At 45.8% G+C, this 19,873-nt stretch overlaps 1 protein-coding gene and 1 long non-coding RNA gene across 3 annotated transcripts in view; both read left to right on the top strand.

Moving 5' to 3' along the window:
• The window catches only part of KCNN3 (potassium calcium-activated channel subfamily N member 3), a 166,050-nt gene that overhangs the window by 98,483 nt on the left and 47,694 nt on the right, over positions 1–19,873 (top strand). For both annotated transcript variants that reach the window (XM_031653347.1, XM_031653348.1), the window contains exon 3: positions 650–1,068. In XM_031653347.1, the coding sequence (XP_031509207.1) occupies positions 650–1,068 (419 nt within the window). The remainder of the gene's footprint in view (positions 1–649; positions 1,069–19,873) is intronic.
• On the top strand, positions 7,373–9,968 carry LOC110740976. The gene is made up of 2 exons (XR_002516420.2): positions 7,373–8,099; positions 8,878–9,968. It is a non-coding gene; the product is annotated as an uncharacterized LOC110740976 (long non-coding RNA).

The following is a 19,873-nucleotide window of genomic DNA, read 5'->3' as shown; positions in this document are numbered from 1 at the left end:
CTGAACCTAAAATAAAAGTTAAAACACACACACACACACACACACACAGTCTTTTTGGGATTTTATGGAGGTTTCATTACACAGACATAATTGATGACATCATTGGCCATTGGTGATCAACTCAACCTTCGGGCCCCTCTTCCCTCCCAGGAGGTGGTGGGGTGGGGCTGAAATTTCCAGCCCTCTCATCACCAGATTGGTTCCCCTGGCAACCAGCACCCATCCTGAGGGTCCCCTGGATCCCCACCTCCCACCCCAGCCACTAGTCATCTCATTAGCATACAAAAGACACTTATCACTTTGGAAATTCCTAAGGTTTTAGGAACTGTGCCTAAACCAGGATAAAGACCAATTATATGATTTCTTATTATAAATCACTATATCTCAGGAAGTGATTTGCAGAGGAGGAAAGTGAGGCCTAGAGAGTCAAAGTGTCTTAGCCAGGGCCTCCCAGCCGGACCTGAATCCAGGTCTCCCTACTCCCCATCCAGGGCTCTTGACACACAGCAAGGCCCCTAAAGAGCAGGCTGAGGTGGTCAGGCTGACCTGAGCCCGGGAGCCTGCCCCAGCCTGCCCCACCTGTCCTGTCTGGGCCCTGCTGTGCGCTTCCTGGTCCTGGCCACACTAATGGACTCTCTGCCCCCACCAGCTCTTCGTGATCGACAATGGCGCGGATGACTGGCGGATAGCCATGACCTACGAGCGCATCCTCTACATCAGCCTGGAGATGCTGGTGTGCGCCATCCACCCCATTCCTGGCGAGTACAAGTTCTTCTGGACGGCGCGCCTGGCCTTCTCCTACACACCCTCCCGGGCGGAGGCCGATGTGGACATCATCCTGTCTATCCCCATGTTCCTGCGCCTGTACCTGATCGCCCGAGTCATGCTGCTGCACAGCAAGCTCTTCACCGATGCCTCGTCCCGCAGCATCGGGGCCCTCAACAAGATCAACTTCAACACCCGCTTCGTCATGAAGACGCTCATGACCATCTGCCCTGGCACTGTGCTGCTCGTGTTCAGCATCTCTCTGTGGATCATTGCTGCCTGGACCGTCCGTGTCTGCGAAAGGTATTCCACCTGGGGCCTTCTGAGTGCAGAGTCTGTGCTGGGACAGGGAAGGGAGGAGGAGCAGGGGTGCCAGGAGGTATGTGGTCTGATGGAGGAGACAGGCATGTACCCAGACACCTGAAAGGAGACAGTGGGAAAGAGGGGAGTGCTGAGTTGGGGTTGAGTATGAGCTGTAATTGCAGCTTTGGAACCAAGGTAAGGTGGGAAAAAGGCACAGAATTTTCCTGATTTTCTGTTGCTTCTTTGCAAACCAATATATCATTCTGGTTACGTCAGTAACTCACATATAACACATTGCAATTTCTTCCTCTTGGGTACTAATAATGCTTATTAGCATTTTAAAGGCTCTGAGAAGTCCTGCAGTAATGAAACCATTTATTTTCGTTTAGTTCAAACTTTCTCAATTGTATTTGCCCTCAAACCCTTTTTATTATAAAGCACTATTGGTACCTTGCTACTCAAAGTTTGGTTCACAGACCAGCAGCATTGGCATCACTGGGAACTTGTTAGAACAATTCCCAGAATCTCAGGCCTTAGCCTAGAATGACTGAATTAGGATTTGCATTTAACAAGGTCACCTGGTGATTCATATGCACCTTACTTTGAGAAGCACTGTACTGATGGAACATACTTTGGGAAACGTTTTAGGAGGCTGGTGGTTGGGAGTCATTCAGAGGAGCTACTCATGAGATAGAAGGGAGATGTGTCCTGATAGAGATCCAGGGCTGTAGAACAAAATGCCAACTCCTTGGAACAGCCATCATCAAGGTGCAAGGGCAGGACTGAGACCACCTCCTTCCACCACCCTTGAGCTGCCTTTCATGACTCTTCTCCCATGCAAGGGGTCCTGGATATTCATCTTATTTATTTATTTATGTATTTATTTGAGATGGAGTCTCATCCTCTCACCCAGGCTGGAGTGCAGTGGCACAGTCTCTGCTCACTGCAATCTCTGCCTCCCAACTTCAAGCAATTCTCCTGCCTCAGCCTCCCATGTAGCTGGGATTACAGGCATACACCACCATGCTAGGCTAATTTTTGTATTTTTAGTAGAGATGGGGTTTCACCATGTTGGTCAGGCTGGTCTTGAACTCCTGGCTTCAAGTGTTCCTCCTACCTTGGCCTCCCAAAATTCTGGGATTACAGGCGTGAGCCACTGCACCCAGCCCTGGATATTCATTTTAATCTGATTTGATATGGGGAGTCCAAATCTAGGTTAGAAACCGTGATTCTGCCCCTAAGTAGCTGTGAGACCTGGGGCAAGTTACTTAACCTCTCTGGAATACAGTTTCCTCATTTTAAATTGAGGATCACTTGAAATAGAATGAAGCTATGTTTACTTGAGAGAGATTATTTTCAGTATGTTGGGAGGTATGGTGAAGCATCCTGTGTAATTTACACAGATTCTGGTAGTCATCCTTAATTCGTCAACACTTACAATTATATTGCCAAACCTTCCATGCACCAGTGTCCTAGCAGAAATCAAACAAAACAAAGAAGTCTGGGGAAGAGTTAGCCTAAACACGCCCCACATGGGTACCTTGAACCATATCTCCTACCTATTTTTGAGACGTTCTGTTTGCAGATATTTCTTTCAGCGTTTTGGCCAGCAGACACACGGTCAAACTGAGAGGGCATTCTGCTGCCGCAGAACAAGGGTTCAGGCTCCAGGATGCAGGTTCAGGCTGTGAGAGCCAGTGCAGTGTTGGAAGACCTTTCTCACACACAGAGCCTCAGGGACACACCATGCTCACCTATTCAGAACCTCGCCATTACTCAGCAGCTGACATTGCAACATCCGCTCTGAGTGGGACCACACTGCACGGGGCTTCATGAGCCTTCTCCGGTAAGCAGACGCTCTTTGCCCAATGGAGAAAGCATGTGCTTGGGTTCTGACCCCAGACTCCTCATGGTACTGTTAGCTGAGCAACAGTGTGCTGGTCGCTTCACCTCTCTGGACCTCAATTTTCTCATCTGAAAGCTGGATACAGGATTTACTGTTAGAGTCAAACAAGGTAGTATATATGCACTGTGTATTGCGATCCAGTGATGGTGAAAATTAGTAATAATAGTGTAGATCCCTTGATAACTCTTGGGAATTTTGTGCTGCCTTCTTATAATTAGAACAGCCCAACTTCTACCATACATTGGCCTATATTCTTCCTGTTTTCCTTTCTAAATGATGGAAGCCACGTTGTCTATCAACAATAGTAATTGAATTTGTGTAGCCCTTTAAGCTATGTGAAGTCTTTCACGTCCTCGGATGATCCCTGGCATGTACTTCAGATGAGCAAACAGGCTGAACATGCAACAAAGTACCTGCAAGTGAGTTTCATAATTTATTGAACCTGTCACAAGAAGGGGTGACTATTTTTCACTGGAAAATAAGCTTGTTTTAAAGAATGTAGTTTGCAAAGTACTTAGATGATGCATCTCATTTGATATTGCATGGCCTTCCATAACTTCCAAGCTGAGGCTGGGGTAGCCTGGCCCCTGGTGGGCCACTGGGTCTCTCTCTCTCTTTCTACAGACATGGGTCATAAGCCCCCGCTAAGACCAAGGCACGGAGGATCAATGAGCAAATTGGAAATTCTCTGAAAGTTCCCTTCTCTTGCAAAAAGGCCATTTGAACAAAGACTTAGGTATAACATGAGGTGTATTAAAGCATGGTAGATGTTATTGTTACTCCCCTGTGCTAGTTCTGTGTAAAATCCATATGCCATCCCAGCTTACCCTCACAATAGATCTATGAGAGAGGTACCTTGCCTGAGGGGAGGAGAGCCCAGGTTCTGGAGGGGCATCTGGGTGAAGCAACATGTCGTCCACTACATGGATATGTTTGAATTGGACATGAAGCCTCATGGCAGAATCGAGGAAACTGATAGAAAGTAACTGGCCCCGAGGTCACCGAGCTCTTAATAGTAAGCATGGAGCCAGAATCTGGACTCGTTTCTGACTCTGAACTTCCATGTGTGTGTCACCAACCCAGGCTGAATCCTGCACATACGAGGAAATCATGGCCTCGACTCTCCTGGCAACCTTCCCAATCTCAGAGTCTCAAGGCCACTGAGACTGACATGTGAATCCCAGTCTTTCTGTTTTCCCTGCCTCCGCTGCCTATGGTCTTGACCATGTTATCATACTTAAGCCTCCCGGGCTGCCTTCATATCCAATTCAAACACAACCATGTAGTGGATGACATATTGCTTCACCCGGATGCCCCTCCAGGACCCGGGCTCTCATTCCCTTAGCTGGGGTTGTGACTGAGTCCCTCTCTTAAGGTCAAGCCCCTTGCCCGGGAGCAGCAAGCTCCCGAGGGGATTTGTCAGTGTGGGAGTTCAAAGGCCCAACCCCGATTGCTTCTAGTAGCACACTCAACCGGGCTCCAGGGTCCCTGAGGGATCGCCTAAGGCCTCTGTTACCACTGCACCTGGGAGCTTCCCCTACACCCCAGAGGTGTTGATCCTGAGAGCAGCCCCAATCAAACTCCTACCCCCAAATCTCAGCAGCTCACAGACTCTGTCCTAGGAATCTGCCCTATTAATACATTGTTTCCTAAACAGGCAAAGCACTTCTCTTACAAACACTGAGCAATATTTTTAGAATCAAGCTTAAATGATCATTGTCTTTCCCAATATCAAATAATAAGTAATATTGGCAGAGGCCTTCAGCCAGGACTTATTCAGCCAGAGACTGGACAGAAACTGAAAGCAGGGGAAGCCTTGGGGAACTGAAGCATCAGACCAGGCAGTGTGGACAAGATGAACTTGATCTCTCTCAGCTTGATCTAATGATGATTCTATCACCTTAGGCATCAGAGAGGGTAAGTGACTTGCCCAGGGTCACACAGCAACATGACAGGTTCTAGAAAAATCCACAGCTGCTGATGCCCAGAGCCTGTTCACATTCCAGGTGGCTTTCATCAGCCTAGACTTATCTCTAGTTGTATACACACACTTCTGAAGTTGCTATGGAAATCTCTCTACAGCAAGATGTATTTTAAAAGACAGTTCTTATATCTTGGGTTGGTTTTTATGTGACAGCAAAGGTTTTTCATATTTCCTCCTCCCAAGGAGAGAGAGTGGGATCGTAATTACCCAGAACAGCCGTGCCATGGGGAGGGCAGTGCCTGGTTGCTGGGAGGGCAGTGACAACAGCGGGCTTGTTTTCCTTGCCCCCGGAGAGGCATTACATCATGGGTTCTGAGGCCTGACAGTTGTGGCACTCCGCATTCTCTGGGATTCTCCTGGCTGCCTGCCCACCTCCCACAGGCCTCTCAGGGAGGAACCTCCTGATTATACACTGTCAAGCGCTAAGCAGCCTTACTGCTGGAGAGACCATCTGAGGCCCCAGGTCCTCACTGCGGCAGCAGGTTGGAGAAGCCAGCTTTCCTAGCGTGCCTTGAGCAGTGGCCTGCCAGCTCACCTTCATATGCTTATCTCCTTGGGAGGAGCAACAAGGCTTCCCATAACGTTGATGAAGTGGGGTAAGCTTTGCCGTCAGAGCCATGCTTTGTAAATGACCTTCCTGGCCTCTTGAGTGGATTCCCTTCGGACCCTTTGGACCCTTTGCTTTGGTCCCTCCTGAGGCTCCAAATTCTGCAACAGGCTGTCTCAGTGTCCCAGGTCTTCAGTCTGTCAACAGGTTTTTGATTGTGGTGGTTAACTTTTGGCATACTGATATTTTAATGAGAAATTTTATTCTGGAGACCTAGCTCCTAAAGCAGGAGAAAAACAATTTGTGATCCGTTCTTTCTCTCATTAAAGAGCCACCACTCCCATTGTAAGGAGGTAAAAAGAGGCTTCCTTCCTGTGCCCTCTTCTGCCCGTGCCTCAGACACCCAGGTTTGCACTTGCCAGTAGCAGGAAGCAAGACCACAGTTGCCTCCTCCTTCGATCACCTTCCCACGACCTCCTACCCCCTCCAAGAAGGGGTACTTCCACTCCAAGGGAACAGTAGAATGGCCGGGCACTGTGGCTCGCGCCTGTAATCCCAGCACTTTGGCAGGCTGAGGCGGGGGGATCATGAGGTCAGGAGATCGAGACCATCCTGGCTAACATGGTGAAACCCCCGTCTCTACTAAAAGTACAGGAAAATTAGCCAGGCGTGGTGGCATGCACCTGTAGTCCCAGCTACTTGGGAGGCTGAGACAGGAGAATCACTTGAACCCGGGAAGCGAGGCTTTCAGTGAGCCGAGATCCCGCCACTGCACTCCAGCCTGGGCAACAGAGTGACACTCCATTTCAAAAAAAAAAAACCCAAAAACAAAACAGTAGGAAGGTGGTCATTACAGGGATGAAGCACCCTACATGGGGTTGATGAAAACCTGCAAGCAAAACCCTGTAGGCTGAGCAGAACTGAGCAAAGCCTGGGAACAGTGGGGCCGGGCACTATGCTTCCTCATGGGCTGCTTTGGTTTGAGTTATAACCTCCAATGTGGGGCACACGCACAGTGATCCATGGGACTATGGGAAGAAATGATCAGAACTTCTACCCATGTATATATATGGGTATATATGGGTATATATAAGGATATATATAATAAGCCTAGCTAACATTTAATAAATGGGTAGAGAGCAATACATGTCTGTAATTTATAATAAATATGTGTATAATGGAGGAGGGCATGCTAAAAAAATTTTTAACTGGTAGGAGCTCATGATTTTAAAAGTTTGCAAACCACTGGTTTATGGTATCAGAGGACTAGTTAGAGAGGATAGGAAAGTAGCCTACCACATGGGATGAAGCCTGCTAGACCCAGGAACCCTGCCCTCTAGCTGGAGAAGTGAGAAGTTAGCCTCTGGTAGGGAAGGAGCAGCCTGTGGCAATCCCCTGCTGGTGCCAGGCGGAGAGATGGATGGCTCAGGAGGAAAGGTAGGGAGGCGACAGGGATCCTGCTGGAGGCCTTTGAGAAAAACCTGCAGCATTAAGGAAGAGGAAAATAATCCTGAAGATTCCTGAAAAATGTTTAATTATGAGAAACAAAAAGCAACATTAGAAAAGTCTTGGGTGGCCAGGCATAGTGGCTCACGCCTGTAATCCCAGCACTTTGGGAGGTTAAACCAGGCGGATCACCTGAGGTCAGGAGTTCGAGACCAGCCTGACCAACATAGCGAAACCCGATCTCTGGGGGGAAAAAAAAATTAGCCGAGAGTGGTGGTGCACCTGTAGTCCCAGTTACTCAGGAGGCTGAGGTGGGGGGATCACCTAGCCTGAGAGAGGTCCAGGATGCAGTGAGCAGAGATTGTGCCACTGCACTCCAGCCTGGGTGACAGAGTGAGACCCTGTCTCAAAAAAAAAAAAAAAAAAAAGGAAAAGAAAGAAGAGTCTTGGGCATCTCTAATAGGGTGCCAGAATATATATGATCCTTATGACAGAGAAGAGTGGGCAGATGTGAAATGAAAATGTATCCGGTTCACATGAGCACAGAGGTCCAGAAAACTAAAATTGTTTTAGCAAAAAGAAAATCCACATTGATGGCATTACATTTTTTAAAATGTGGAATGTGGAGACAGACTTAAAAAATTTAAAGTTCTTTCAGAATGTAAAAGAGATAAGAGAAAGGATGAGTAGGACAGAACTGGAGGCTATAGGATCCAGGTGAAATCTAAGAATTAGAGTTATTTCAGAGGAAGAAATGATAATAATTTGGATAAAAGCGTAATCAGAGATATACACAAAGTAAAGGTTTTCGGAATTGGCCTAGGTAAGGGGATGTTGTGTGTGGGGATGGTCGATCAGAGTAGGCAGATCAAAAAGGATTCCTCTTTTCCAGTTAGAATGTGGGGGACAGGAGGAGCCACCCCTAGACATACCCTGATTCATTCCTTTTCTGGAAAATTTACTGAATCATAAGGTGAAACAATCCTAGAGGCACACAGGCATCCCGGAGCTCACTCTCCCTCAGGAACCCTAAGTTCAGAGTCATGAGAACACTTCCACAGCATTTTAAATTTGGATCCACCCTGTCATTTGAGTGAGGCAACCAAAGAGGAACAAAAGTCATTCTTGGAGTTTTCTGGCCTCACAAGGTAAATCACCTACACTTTTGCGGGGAACTCGTTTGCCAGTTGACCAAAGAATGAATCACAATTAAGAGCTTAATAATGAAATGTTGTAAAGAAAGACAGGTAGACATTGGTTCACACAGGCAAACACGAAATCAAGACTAAACTTACGAATGGTTGCAAAACTCCAAATTCTAATGTCAAAGAAAAACTAGATTCTGGAAAGAGTAGATGTATGAAATTAAAGCAATAATTCAATAATTAGAGGGCTGCAAATCCTCAGATTAAAAATTTGAGAGGAGAAGGCTAGAAGGGATTAGTAAAAGCATGCCAGATGCGTTGTCTTATGTAGAGAAGAATTTTAAAATAAAGCCCTATTACTCAGTTTTAGCAATCAGAGAAATATTTTTTTCAACCTAAAGGAACCACAGGCAAAATTTTATAAGTATAACAAGAATAACAATAGCATCAGCCATGTATTGTTTCATTTAATCCATACCACAGCTCTATGAGATTGTATCTCCATTCTATATATGAGGATGTTGAGACACAGAGAGGTTGAGCGATGTGCCTCAGGCCACAGAGCCAGCAGACCTGAGACTCCAACACCAGCCTGAGAGCCTTTTCCCTACCCTGGAAACATGTGCCTCCCATGCCACATCAGAGCCCACATAGCTAAGACAGAAAAAATAAAGGAAGCAGGAAGAAAGAATTTCAATACAAAGTATGAAAGAAGATCAGAGAAAAACAAACTTAAAATTTGTAACAATCAACATAATTGTGTTTACCTCCTTGTTAAAAGTAAATGTCTCTTAGATGAAATTTAAAAGGAAAATTTAATGCATGCAGTTTACAAAAGAAGTACCTAGAACAGAAGGACACAAAAATAAATGAAGAGCAAAGATTTATTAGGTAAGTACAAATCAGATGGCAAATGAATAGAAGTTCTCATTTTAAACCAAGATGAATTCAAAACAGAAATCATTAAATTGTCCAAAAGAACCATTTAATATGGATAAAAGTGCCATATACAGTAAAACTGTGAATTTTATACAAAAAAAAAATGAGATTGAGAATCTGAATTGTTAAATGTTTAAATTAATTGAGCACTTTGTAACCTACAAACAAATCTTTTTAAGCATCCAGGGAACACTTTAAAAAATCGATCAACTTCTTGGTCACACATTTGAAAACATCAGAAAAATTGCGCGGGCTGTATTCTCTGACCACAAGCCCATAAAACTCCAATTAAAGGAAAACTTTTGGGTGGGACTTTTAAAGCAATCTCCTCAATTACAGCAGAGAATTCAAAACTACCATTAAAGGCTATTAGAAAATTATGACAATGACGACCCTATATATAAAAACTCAGGATGTGACCAAAGGTGTACTCAGATGAAAAATATCTTTAAAGTTTTTCAGGCACGATGGTGTGCACTGATAGCCCCAGCTACTTGGGAGGCTGAGGTGCGAGGATCGCTTGAGCCTGGGAGTTCCAGCCAGTAGTGGACTACGATTGTGCCTGTGGATAGCCACTGCCTCAGCCTGGGCAACATAGGGAGACCCCATTTTTAATAATAAAAAGAGAAAAAAATGAACAGATAAAATAATTGAATCCATTAGAAGAATAAAACAAACCTCAGGAGAGAAGATTAAGTTTAGAACAAAGGCAAAGATAGGAATTAATGAATTTAAAAACCAGGAAAACATAATTTATAAATCCAAAAGATACCAACTTCTAAAATATAAATTTAATTGAGAAGAAAGAAAACACAAAGTTAGAAATTGTAATGGAGAATAACTACTGATTCTGAGGATGTTTTAATAAATGAGTGAGAATAGCTTAACTTTTTTTTGAAACAGAAGACCATTGAGGGGAATTTCTCTACTAGATATTAAAATATATTACAAAACTAAAAGTAATTAAGTCCCTCTGGCATTACTGAAAAATCAATAATGACAGATCAATGAAACCTAATGGAAAACCCTGAAATAAACCCTACTATGTTAGAACCCAATATATGAGAAAGAAAACCAACTGGGAAGCAAGAGATTATTCACTAAATGGTAATGGGGAAATTGGAAGCTTAGATCAAAAATCAAATTGGAACCCTAGCTCTCACCAGCCACCAAAATAAATTCCAGGTGGATTAAAAAGTCAGATGTAAAAGAAGAAACCATGAACAAGCTCCAGAAAACAAAGTGAATGTTTAATCAACCCTGAGAGGAGAAAGAACTGTTAAGCATAAAATCTCAGAAGAAACATGAAGGAAAAAACTGGTGTGTTTGATTACATCATACACACGATTTTACATTTCAGTCCTTCAAAAAATATGAACTTATTTAAAAAGCAAATGTTACGCTAGAAAAAATATTTGCAGCAAACATGACAAGAAGTAAATATCCCTATTATACAAGGCGGTCTTAGAAACCAATCAGAAGAATTCATCTCCCCAGTGAAAAAAACAGGCTGACGATAAGGCCAACTACAAAGGAAGAAATACAAAAAGCCAGTAAAATAAAACACACAACACATATTCAGTCCCGCTAATCAAAGAACTGAAAATTATAACTACAAGGAGAATTACTTTTTCTCCTCTGGAGTTGACAAAATTTTAAATAAATAGAACTCAGGGCTGGAGAATCTTCTTATTGTTGGTGTTGAGGGTGGACGGGGTTGTCTTATGCTGAGGGCAAGAAGGAAATTAGACCACCTTTCTGGAAAACAATTTAACAATTTGTCACAGGAGCCTTGAGTTTGTAACTTTGATCCAGGAATTCTCTTTCTAGGAAGCTATTTTAATAGAGTAATCAATTTACATCAAACCGCTTCTGCATGGTGCAGTTTATAACAGAAAAGAATGAGAAACCAAGTAAACATCTAGGATTTAAATGGTTAAACAAGTATGGCACATCCATATGATGGGTAGTTAGCAAGAATCTTAAAAAATCTAATCAACGTGTTTGTTTTCTTTGTTTGTTTGTTTGTTTGTTTTTGATACGGAGTGTCGTTCTGTCACCCAGGCTGGAGTGCAGTGGCACCATCTCGGCTCACTGCAGCCACCATCTCCCAGGTTCAATCAATTATCTTGCCTCAGCCTGCCGAGTAGCTGAAATTACAGGCACCTGCCACAACACCTGGCTAAGTTTTTGTATTTTTAGTAGAGACGGAGTTTCTCCATATTGGCCAGGCTGGTCTTGAACTCCTGACCTCAAGTGATCCACCTGCCTCGGCCTCTCAAAGTGTTGGGATTACAGGCGTGAGCCACCGCGCCCAGCCTAAAAATCAACCTTTTGAAAATTACAGTAAGGTAGGAAAATATTCATGATGTAATATTTGAAAAAGGAGCATACAAAATAGCATTATGTAGGATGTTACCGATTTATAGATGCAGAAATAATTGGAAAATACATAGAAACATTAAGTTGATTTATTTGTGTTATATGTAATATTTATTTATTTATGAGATAGAGTCTCACTCTGTTGTCCAGGCTGGAGTGCAGTGGCACAATCTCGGCTCACTGCAACCTCTGCTTCCCGGGTTCAAACTATTCTCATGCCTCACCCTCCTAAGTAGCTGGGATTACAGGCGTGCGCCACCACGCCCAGCTAATTTTGTATTTTTAGTAGAGATGGGTTTTCGCCATGTTGGCCAGGCTGGTCTGCAACTCCTGGTCTCAGGTGATCACCCGCCTCAACCTCCCAAGGTGCATGTGATTTTCATACATGTAAATATTAAGCTGATTTCTCATGATGCTACATGTGATTTTTTCATTACTTTTTAATTATATTTTCAACAATGAGAATGCATATACATATATAATTTTTTAATGGAAAGAGGTAGCATTTGTTTTTACACACTTGACAAAGCCCCTCATCTTCCATAGGAACTCAGGTTTTACATCAACGCGGGGTGGAGTAAAGCTGAATGGCTCAGTTTTTACATATAATTTTTTCTAATAAGCGCAATGCAAGTTCCTTCTTGAAGGGCTCTCTTCCGACCCATCGGCCAGTGGCCTTGGTGGACAGGGCCGCGCGCCGGGCGCCTTTGCGGGGCCGGAGTGCTTCTTCGCGGGCGGGCGACTCCCTTGGAGCCCCTCTGCGGCCGGCCGCTTATGGGAGCGCCTGAGCCGGCGTGCGGGAAGGTGGAGCTCCACAGGGCACGTGTGATCGAGGCAGGCTCCACTGGCTCTTCAGTAGCCTCCCGGGCCGGCCGGGATCTGCGGCCCAGCAGTGCTGCTGGGTCCGGTGTGGAGAGGCCGCGAGTTCGCGGGTGGTTCTGGTGCGGCCGGGGCCGGGGAGAGGCCGAGGCTCCCTCCGCCAGGGGGCGCGGGTCGCAGGGCGGGCCGGGTGGGCGGTGTCCCCACCTGCAGGGACTTGCCGCGGAGGAACAGAGCGTTCAGGTTCCCTCTCGCTGTGGCGACAGCCGGAGCGGCTTCACGGCTGCTGCTAGCTCCTGGCTCCTGTCTCCTGTCTCAAGTGGGATCCCATTCTGATTTCACCTGCGTGTTTCACAATCTCCAGTCCCACTCCGCGGCCGCTTTCTCGTTCTGTGATCTCGTATTCAGCCGTTCTTTTCTCTTCCTCATTGGCAGTGTTTTTGTGCCCTGTGACACTTAAACTGCTAATTTGTGGCTAGTTTTTTCGTACTTTTATATTAAATAATTATACATCACTTAGCTATTATAAGTAATGGATGATATCTCTTAGAAAGGAGAATCAAGAAATAGGGAAATTATTAGCCAGAGTGGTGGCGCGCACCTGTAATCCCAGCTACTCGGGAGGCTGAAGCAGGAGAATCGCTTGTACCTGAAAGGCGGAGGCTGCAGTGAGCCTAGATCCCACCATTGCACTCCAGCCTGGGAGACAGAGTGAGACTCCGTCTCAAAAAGAAAGAAAGAAGGAAAAGAAAGAGAGGAGAAAGAAAGAGAGAAAATAAAAGAAAAAAGAAACTGGTAAAACAAGGAAAATTTCCATAAAATTTGCATTCTGCAGCACTAAGTTTAGGGCTGTGGGTGCAAAGTGAAATCCATATTGCATTGAGAAACCATTCCATTTTTTCAGTCAAGTCAACCCCCAAATTATTCCAAATTATTTGCTGCATTACACCAAACCTGAGTTTCCCTCCACTCTCTTCTGCTGGGAAGTCACTAATGTCTTTGTCTCCAGGATTTTTTCTTTAGGGAGACCCAGTTAAATGCCAGGGTTCCTTCTCCAACTGGGGAGTACCATCCGACCTTTGTCACTGGAATGAATTCCTTCCCAAGTCTGCCAAAGATGGTACACAGCGACTGTTAGCGCCATGCTAGGTGTGTAGGAGAGAAGTGACTTCCTTTTCTACAGCGGATGCCTAAGGGCATGGGGCTTGGTTCTCACCGGCTCCCCCACCCACCTCCTCGGAGGGGCTGAGGTAAGGAAAAGGAAGGGGTTCCTGTAAGTGACGTCAGCCACATCTATTTGTGGGCTGACATTAGTCAAGCAGGAAATCCATATTCTGTCTGGTTTTCCATCCTTCAACTTTGGGGTTGTTTTGTTTGCCCCTCGTGATCCCATTGTGCCCTACATTTCTGGTGCAGACCCCTCCCTCAAAGGACGGGCACCTCAGCTCCTCAGGGCCCCTTCTCTGTGAGTTTGGTGTCCTAGGCTGGCTCTCAGGAGCATGGCTCTTCACCCTGCCTTGTTTCCCCTGCCCTCCGCTGCCAGCTGGGGGCCCCCGCCTAGGCTCAGGTAAAGCCCTGCATTCCTGGCTCACATGGCGCAGCTGCTGGAAGGGTTTTTAAAAATGTGATTTTTTTTTTTGGCCGGGCGTGGTGACTCACATCTGTAATCCCAGCACTTTGGGAGGCCGAGGTGGGTGGATCACCTGAGGTCAGGAGTTTGAGACCACCCTGGCCAACATGGCGAAACACTGTCTGTACTAAAAATACAAAAATTAGCTGGGCGTGGTGGCGCGCGCCTGTAATCCCAGCTACTCAGGAGGCTGAGGCAGGAGAATCGCTTGAACCCGGGAGGTCGAGGATGCAGTGAGGCGAGATCACACCATCGCACTCCAGCCTGGCCGACAGAGCAAGACTCCATCTCGAAAAAAAAAAAAAGAACAATTTTCTCCTTCCATTTAATACAGACTCCTCTGTTCCCTGAGACTTGGCCCCAGTCCCCCAGAGGCTGAGCTGAGAGGGGATACGGGTGAGACATGCCATATTCCTTGAGTACCCCACCTCGTTCCATTAGATCTGGATGCCTGCTTACCCCCACTGCACAGAGAGTTCAAGGGGCATCCAAGGTCCCCTGGCTGCTTTGGAGTAGTGGTCCTAGAAGCCTCTGGCCCTAACACACCTGGTCATTTTGTTTTCCCAAAAGGCAGTGGGAGCTGCCCTGGTAACACAGCCCCTGCGGGCCCTCTCAGACAGGGCCAGACATGCTGCAATGGACCCAAATGGGCTCTGACACTCCCACAATAGAGGGGGCACATAACTTAGTAAAACTCCTTTTAAATATCTTAAACATGTTTCAACTGAGCCAAGGGGAAAACACCTAGTACACAGTAGCAATCGCACCAGCACGGGTTCCATCCTGTGATCAGGACTGCCTGAACTCAGGATTGGAAAAACCAAGTTTGACCCCTGGTTCTACCATTAACCTTGCACATGTACTTAACCTGACCAGAGTCATGCAGCCTCTTTTGAACGCCCTCTGGGACAGTACTTTAAAAGACTATCCAATCCATTTGCAGACAGCTCTGACTTAGAAGTATCTTCCTATTATTGGTTAATATTGGTTAAAACTTGTAGTTTCTGCCTTGGGTCCTAAATCAGTTCTCTGGGTCCACACAAAAGAAGTTCAACCACCATAGGCTGGCAGTTAAGCCATTGACATCTGGGCAGATGTGGGCTTGGAGCCTTGCTCATGCTCTTACTAGCAGGTGACATTAGGCCAGGAAAGGAGGTAATTCACAAAAAGCCCTTAGCACAGGGTAGAGCATTTAGCACACTGTGAGCACCCGGTGAAGCAGCCGAGTATTTCTTTTTCCATTGAAGGTCCCTTGAGTATCCAAAGTCAGGTTGAATCTTCTCTGCTCCAACCCAGTGGTCTCCAGTCCCCTCAACCATTGTCACAGGACTTCTGGTCAGACTCCACCCTCTCGCTCACTCTCCTCTCTGGTCGTCAGTGTCCTCATGAAGTGAAGGCCCCAGAATGAACATAGTGCCCCAAGTGTTAGGCATCCTCCCGTTTCCTCAGCATTATTTTCCTTTTAAGGGAAATAAAAGAAAAGCAGCCTGAGAGTAGCCCATATTCTTAGGGCAAAGGGCTCCCAGGCATAATGGTCTGGGAATCAGGGAGCAAGACCCATGGCACATCTCTGTTTAGGTTGGGCACTCTTGACAGTTCCATTCTGTGCCCCATGCTCTACTGTTAACTTTTCTTCAATACAATTGCAAGGGCCTTGTTTAGTCTGAATCCTGCAGGGAGCAACTTATACCCCTGTTCCACGTGGCCACTACCAGATAAGAGCCACAGCTCAGTAAGGCCAGAAGGGTGGTTCAGCCATGTGGGAACCAGCCAGGACTCAAAGGGACAAGAGGCTCCTGTCCTGTTTCCAGCTTTAGCAAGAGAGTTGAGGGCTGGCCTGAAGTCTGTTTCTCTCTGCCTTGGTTTTCCTGCTGATAAAAGCAATAGTTAGTTTCTCAGGCTCGCACTGATTTCTCAACAGAGATTGTTTGAGCCCGGAATGTTGAGATCTCCCCTGCTCTCTGGACACATCTCCTACTGATTCCCCCCATACCCTATTTCCTACGCAGATCTGTCCTTTACCTGGACATTCTCCCTCCTCTGCCATTTCCCTTCATCGTGCTTGCTCCCGGAGAATGCAGGCCCTCTCACAGGAATGCATCCATGCATCCCAAGTGGAGCATTGAGCCACGCCTCTCTCTGAGCTGCAGTGCTCTCATGAGTGACTTGCTAAATAATAATACTGTTTTGTATAGGTATGGAGCTCTGCTATTCACCAGCCACTGTGCTAGGAATTAAATATATCTTAAAGCATAAAACACAGATGATTTTTTCCCTCATGGGCTTATAGTCTACCAGGGAAGACAGGTAATAAGTAAGGAAACAAAAAGTAGGTAACTTCAAATCTATGATATACACTGTGAAAGAGGAAAAAAAAAGTTTCTTTAAAAAAAATGTTATAGCATTGGAGAGGGATCCTACTCATCTGGGGCCTGCTTGGAGGTCTCTTTGGGGAGATGATGCTTCAGCTGGGCTCTGAAGGATGAGAGGAAATAAGCCCTTCACAGACCAAGAGGGTGAGCTTTCTGAGAAGAGAGAGGAGACTGCACCAAGGCCCTGAGCTCACAAGGAGCCTGGGGGAAGAAGGAGTCACTGGAAGGAGAGTAAACAGATGAAGTGGGGGGTGTGGCAGGGACTGAGCTGCAGAAGGGGGCAGGAGGCTGATAGTGAAGGGCCCCGAGGACCATGTTATAGGGTTGAACCTAAGTGCAGTGTAAAGCCTTTAAAGAGTTTTATCTTTTTATTTACTTGTTTCTTCTTCTTCTTCGTTTTATCTTTTCATTTACTTGTTTCTTCTTCTTCTTCTTCTTCCTCCTCCTCCTCTTCTTCTTCTTCTTCTTCCTCCTCCTCCTCCTCTTCTTCTTCCTTCTTCCTTCTTTCCTCCTCCTCCTCCTTCTTCTTGTTCTTCTTTTTCATCTTCTTCTTCTTGCCTTCACCTTCTTGTTCTTCTACTCCTCCACCTCCCCTTCCCTTCCTCCTCCTCCTCCCCTCCCCTCCTCCACCTCTTCTTCTTCTTCCCTTCATCCTTCTTCTCCTTTCTTCCTCTTCTTCTTCTTCTTCTTCTTTTTCTTCTTCCTCCTCTTCCTCTTCTTCTTCTTCTTCCTCTTCCTCTTCTTCTTCTTCCTCCTCCTCCTCTTCTTCTTCTCCTCCTCTTTCTTTCTTTCCTTCCTTCCTTCCTTCCCTTCCTCCCTCCCTCCCTCCCTCTTTCTTTTCTTTTCTTTCTTCTATCTCACTTTGGCACCCAGGCTGGAAAGCAATAGCATGATCACAGCTCACTGCAGCCTTTAACTCCTGGTCTCAAGCAGTCCTCCCACTTCAGCCCCCTGAGTAGCTGGGACAGACATAAGCCACCATGCCTGGCCAAATAGAAAAATTTTATGGCGACAGAGTCTCTCTATGTTGCCCAGGCTGGTCTTAAACTCCCAGCCTCAAGCAATCCTCCCACCTCAGGTTCCCAAGTAGGTAGGATTACAGGTGTGAGCCACCATGCCTGGTGCCTTTGAAGGGTTTTAAATAGGAGAGTAATGCAATATGGTTCATTCTAAAAATATTACTTTGGCATCTTTGTGAGTAAATTGGAGGTGGCAAGAAAACTACTAGGAGGACCAAAGAGGCTACTGTAGCAGGCAAGGCAAGAGAAAAAAGTGACTTGGAAGGGCGGTGGTGACAGTGTAGAGTTCTTGAATACATCCTTGCACCAGGCCAAGTTTCATATACATCTTCGCATGTACTGATGTCCCACACATCAAATCTGTGATCAGACTCATCATGTTGCCCCTAAATTCTCTCTCTGCTTCTCTGTTTGTGTCTTCTTTTTCTCAGGAACTTTATCTGTTAGTGTTCATTTTAGGCTGCAAGGGTTGGGAAACCCAAAACAACAATAGCTTAAACAAAATAGAAGTTGTCTCTGATGCCAAAGAAGTCCGGAAAGGTGTCTATAGCAGGTATGCTGCTCTCTGGCATCATCAGGGACGCAGGGTCCTTCTTGCTTGTTGCCCTGACATCCTTGGTACATGGCTTCTTTCTCATACTTCAAGAAAGCTGCTGGAGCTCCAGCCATCCCACCTACCTTTTAGCCAGCAGGAAAGAGAAATGGACAAAATAAGGTTGTTTCTTTCTTGTTAAGGACATTTTCTGGAAGTAACACATGTCACTTTTATTTACACCCGTTGGTCTTTCACATGGCTGGAAAACGTAGTCTTTATTGTTGGTAATCTTTGCTCATTCCTGGGCGTGCTTACTAATGAAGAAGAGGAGAAGCGCTGTTGGGCTACGCCCATCTCTTAGGCTCAAATCATTCCCCCATGCTTGTGCCCATGCCCAGTCCCATTTCCAGCCCTCTATTTAGGCACCAAGCTCTATGGTTCTTATTCTGCGATGTCGCTCAAAGTCATTCCTGCTACCTCCCTGACACAGATCCCTGTCATCTTACACCAGTTCACAGAAGTAGCTTTTCTGGCTTCCAGTTACCCTTCCTACTACTGCCCCTCAAAAACCTTCAATTGCTCCCCCTAGAAGATTAAGTCCATATTTTTAAATTTAGTGACCAAGGTCCTTCATCATGCACTTCCAGTCAACCCATGATAAAATCAGTTTGGTTCAATTTTAGTCATCAGCAACAACGGTAATAATGCTACTTTGCATTCCTACATGTAAGGTTTCATTGCTCACAGAAGGGACAGCACATGGCACCTGGAGTCAGAAACGTGCGCTTATAGCCTGGCTTAACAATGGACCAGCTGTGCAATCCTGGGCAAGTCACCTGCCCTCTATTAAATAAGCACCTGTGACTGTGGCTGGTTCCTAATAAACCCTGAGCCCTTTCCTTTCCTGGGCCTCTTTCTTGGGATCTGTAGATTGGAGGTAAGCCTGGTCTACCTACTTCCCAGGGGATTATGAAGTTCAAACAAGAGGAGACCTGAACAGCTGGGGGAAACATAAAACATAGGACATCCTCTTCTGTTTTTCACCACGACCCTATGAAGTGAGCAGGCAGGACAGGGAACCTACAGTCCCCATTTCGCGAATGAGGATGTGGTGACTCAAGGAGGCTGATGATCTGCCCTGGCCCTGACTTGCAGGGCAGTGGAGGAGGCCTGGGCCCTTGGGACCCTGATCACCTGTGGCAGGGCTCTTGGGGTATGTGTTCCACTGGGGAGGTATGTCACGGAGTGAGGCTGTGTTGGGACAAAAGGAGAAAGAACATACGATGCAAAGTTTTTCTTTCAGTTTGGGCTGTGCAGTCATTTTCGAATTTCTTGGAGGTCATGCTGTTTGGTACCTAGGAAAGGAATTGTGATTGGTATTCTAGAAAAACAGCAATTTTTAGTGGGAAGCCACTGCCTATTAGCAAGTACAGGCAGAAGTGGCCCATTGTCCTTGAATGCCACAATGTCTGTTTTCGAGGGGTGGGGTGGGGTCTGGTGACTGGCTAGACTTTTTTGGAGAAAATATATAACAAACTTGGCCAGGCGTGGTGGCTCACGCCTGTAATCCCAGCACTCTGGGAGGCCAAGACGGGAGGAGATTGAGACCATCCTGACTAACATGGTGAAACCCTGTCTCTACTAAAAATACAAAAAAAACTAGCTGGGTGAGGTGGTGGCGGCGCCTGTAGTCCCAGCTACTCGGGAGGCTGAGGCAGGAGAATGGCATGAACCCGGGAGGTGGAGGTTGCAGTGAGCCGAGATTGTGCTATTGCACTCCAGCCTGGGCAACAGAGCGAGACTCTGTCCCAAAACAAACAAACAAACATATATATATATATATATATAACAAACTTAATAAAGCAAACATCTATGTTGTCAAACTTACTGAGTTAAGTAGATGTGAATATAGTTAACTGGGTAGTAGCTTTATAATTATTTTGTCAAGCTTAACACGTGAAATTGTTCCCACTTAGTTACCAGTATTCTTAAATTGTCTTGTCTTGTTTATAACTTAAACTGTGGATTTTATTTAGAGAGTAAATGTGTCTGGAGGCTTTTCATTATTTCAGACATTAGAC

Source organism: Papio anubis, chromosome 1 (assembly GCF_008728515.1).
Source record: "Papio anubis isolate 15944 chromosome 1, Panubis1.0, whole genome shotgun sequence".
NCBI classification, from domain to species: domain Eukaryota; kingdom Metazoa; phylum Chordata; class Mammalia; order Primates; family Cercopithecidae; genus Papio; species Papio anubis.
Note: the sequence above shows the minus strand (reverse complement) of the source record. Positions and strands in the feature narration are given on the sequence as shown.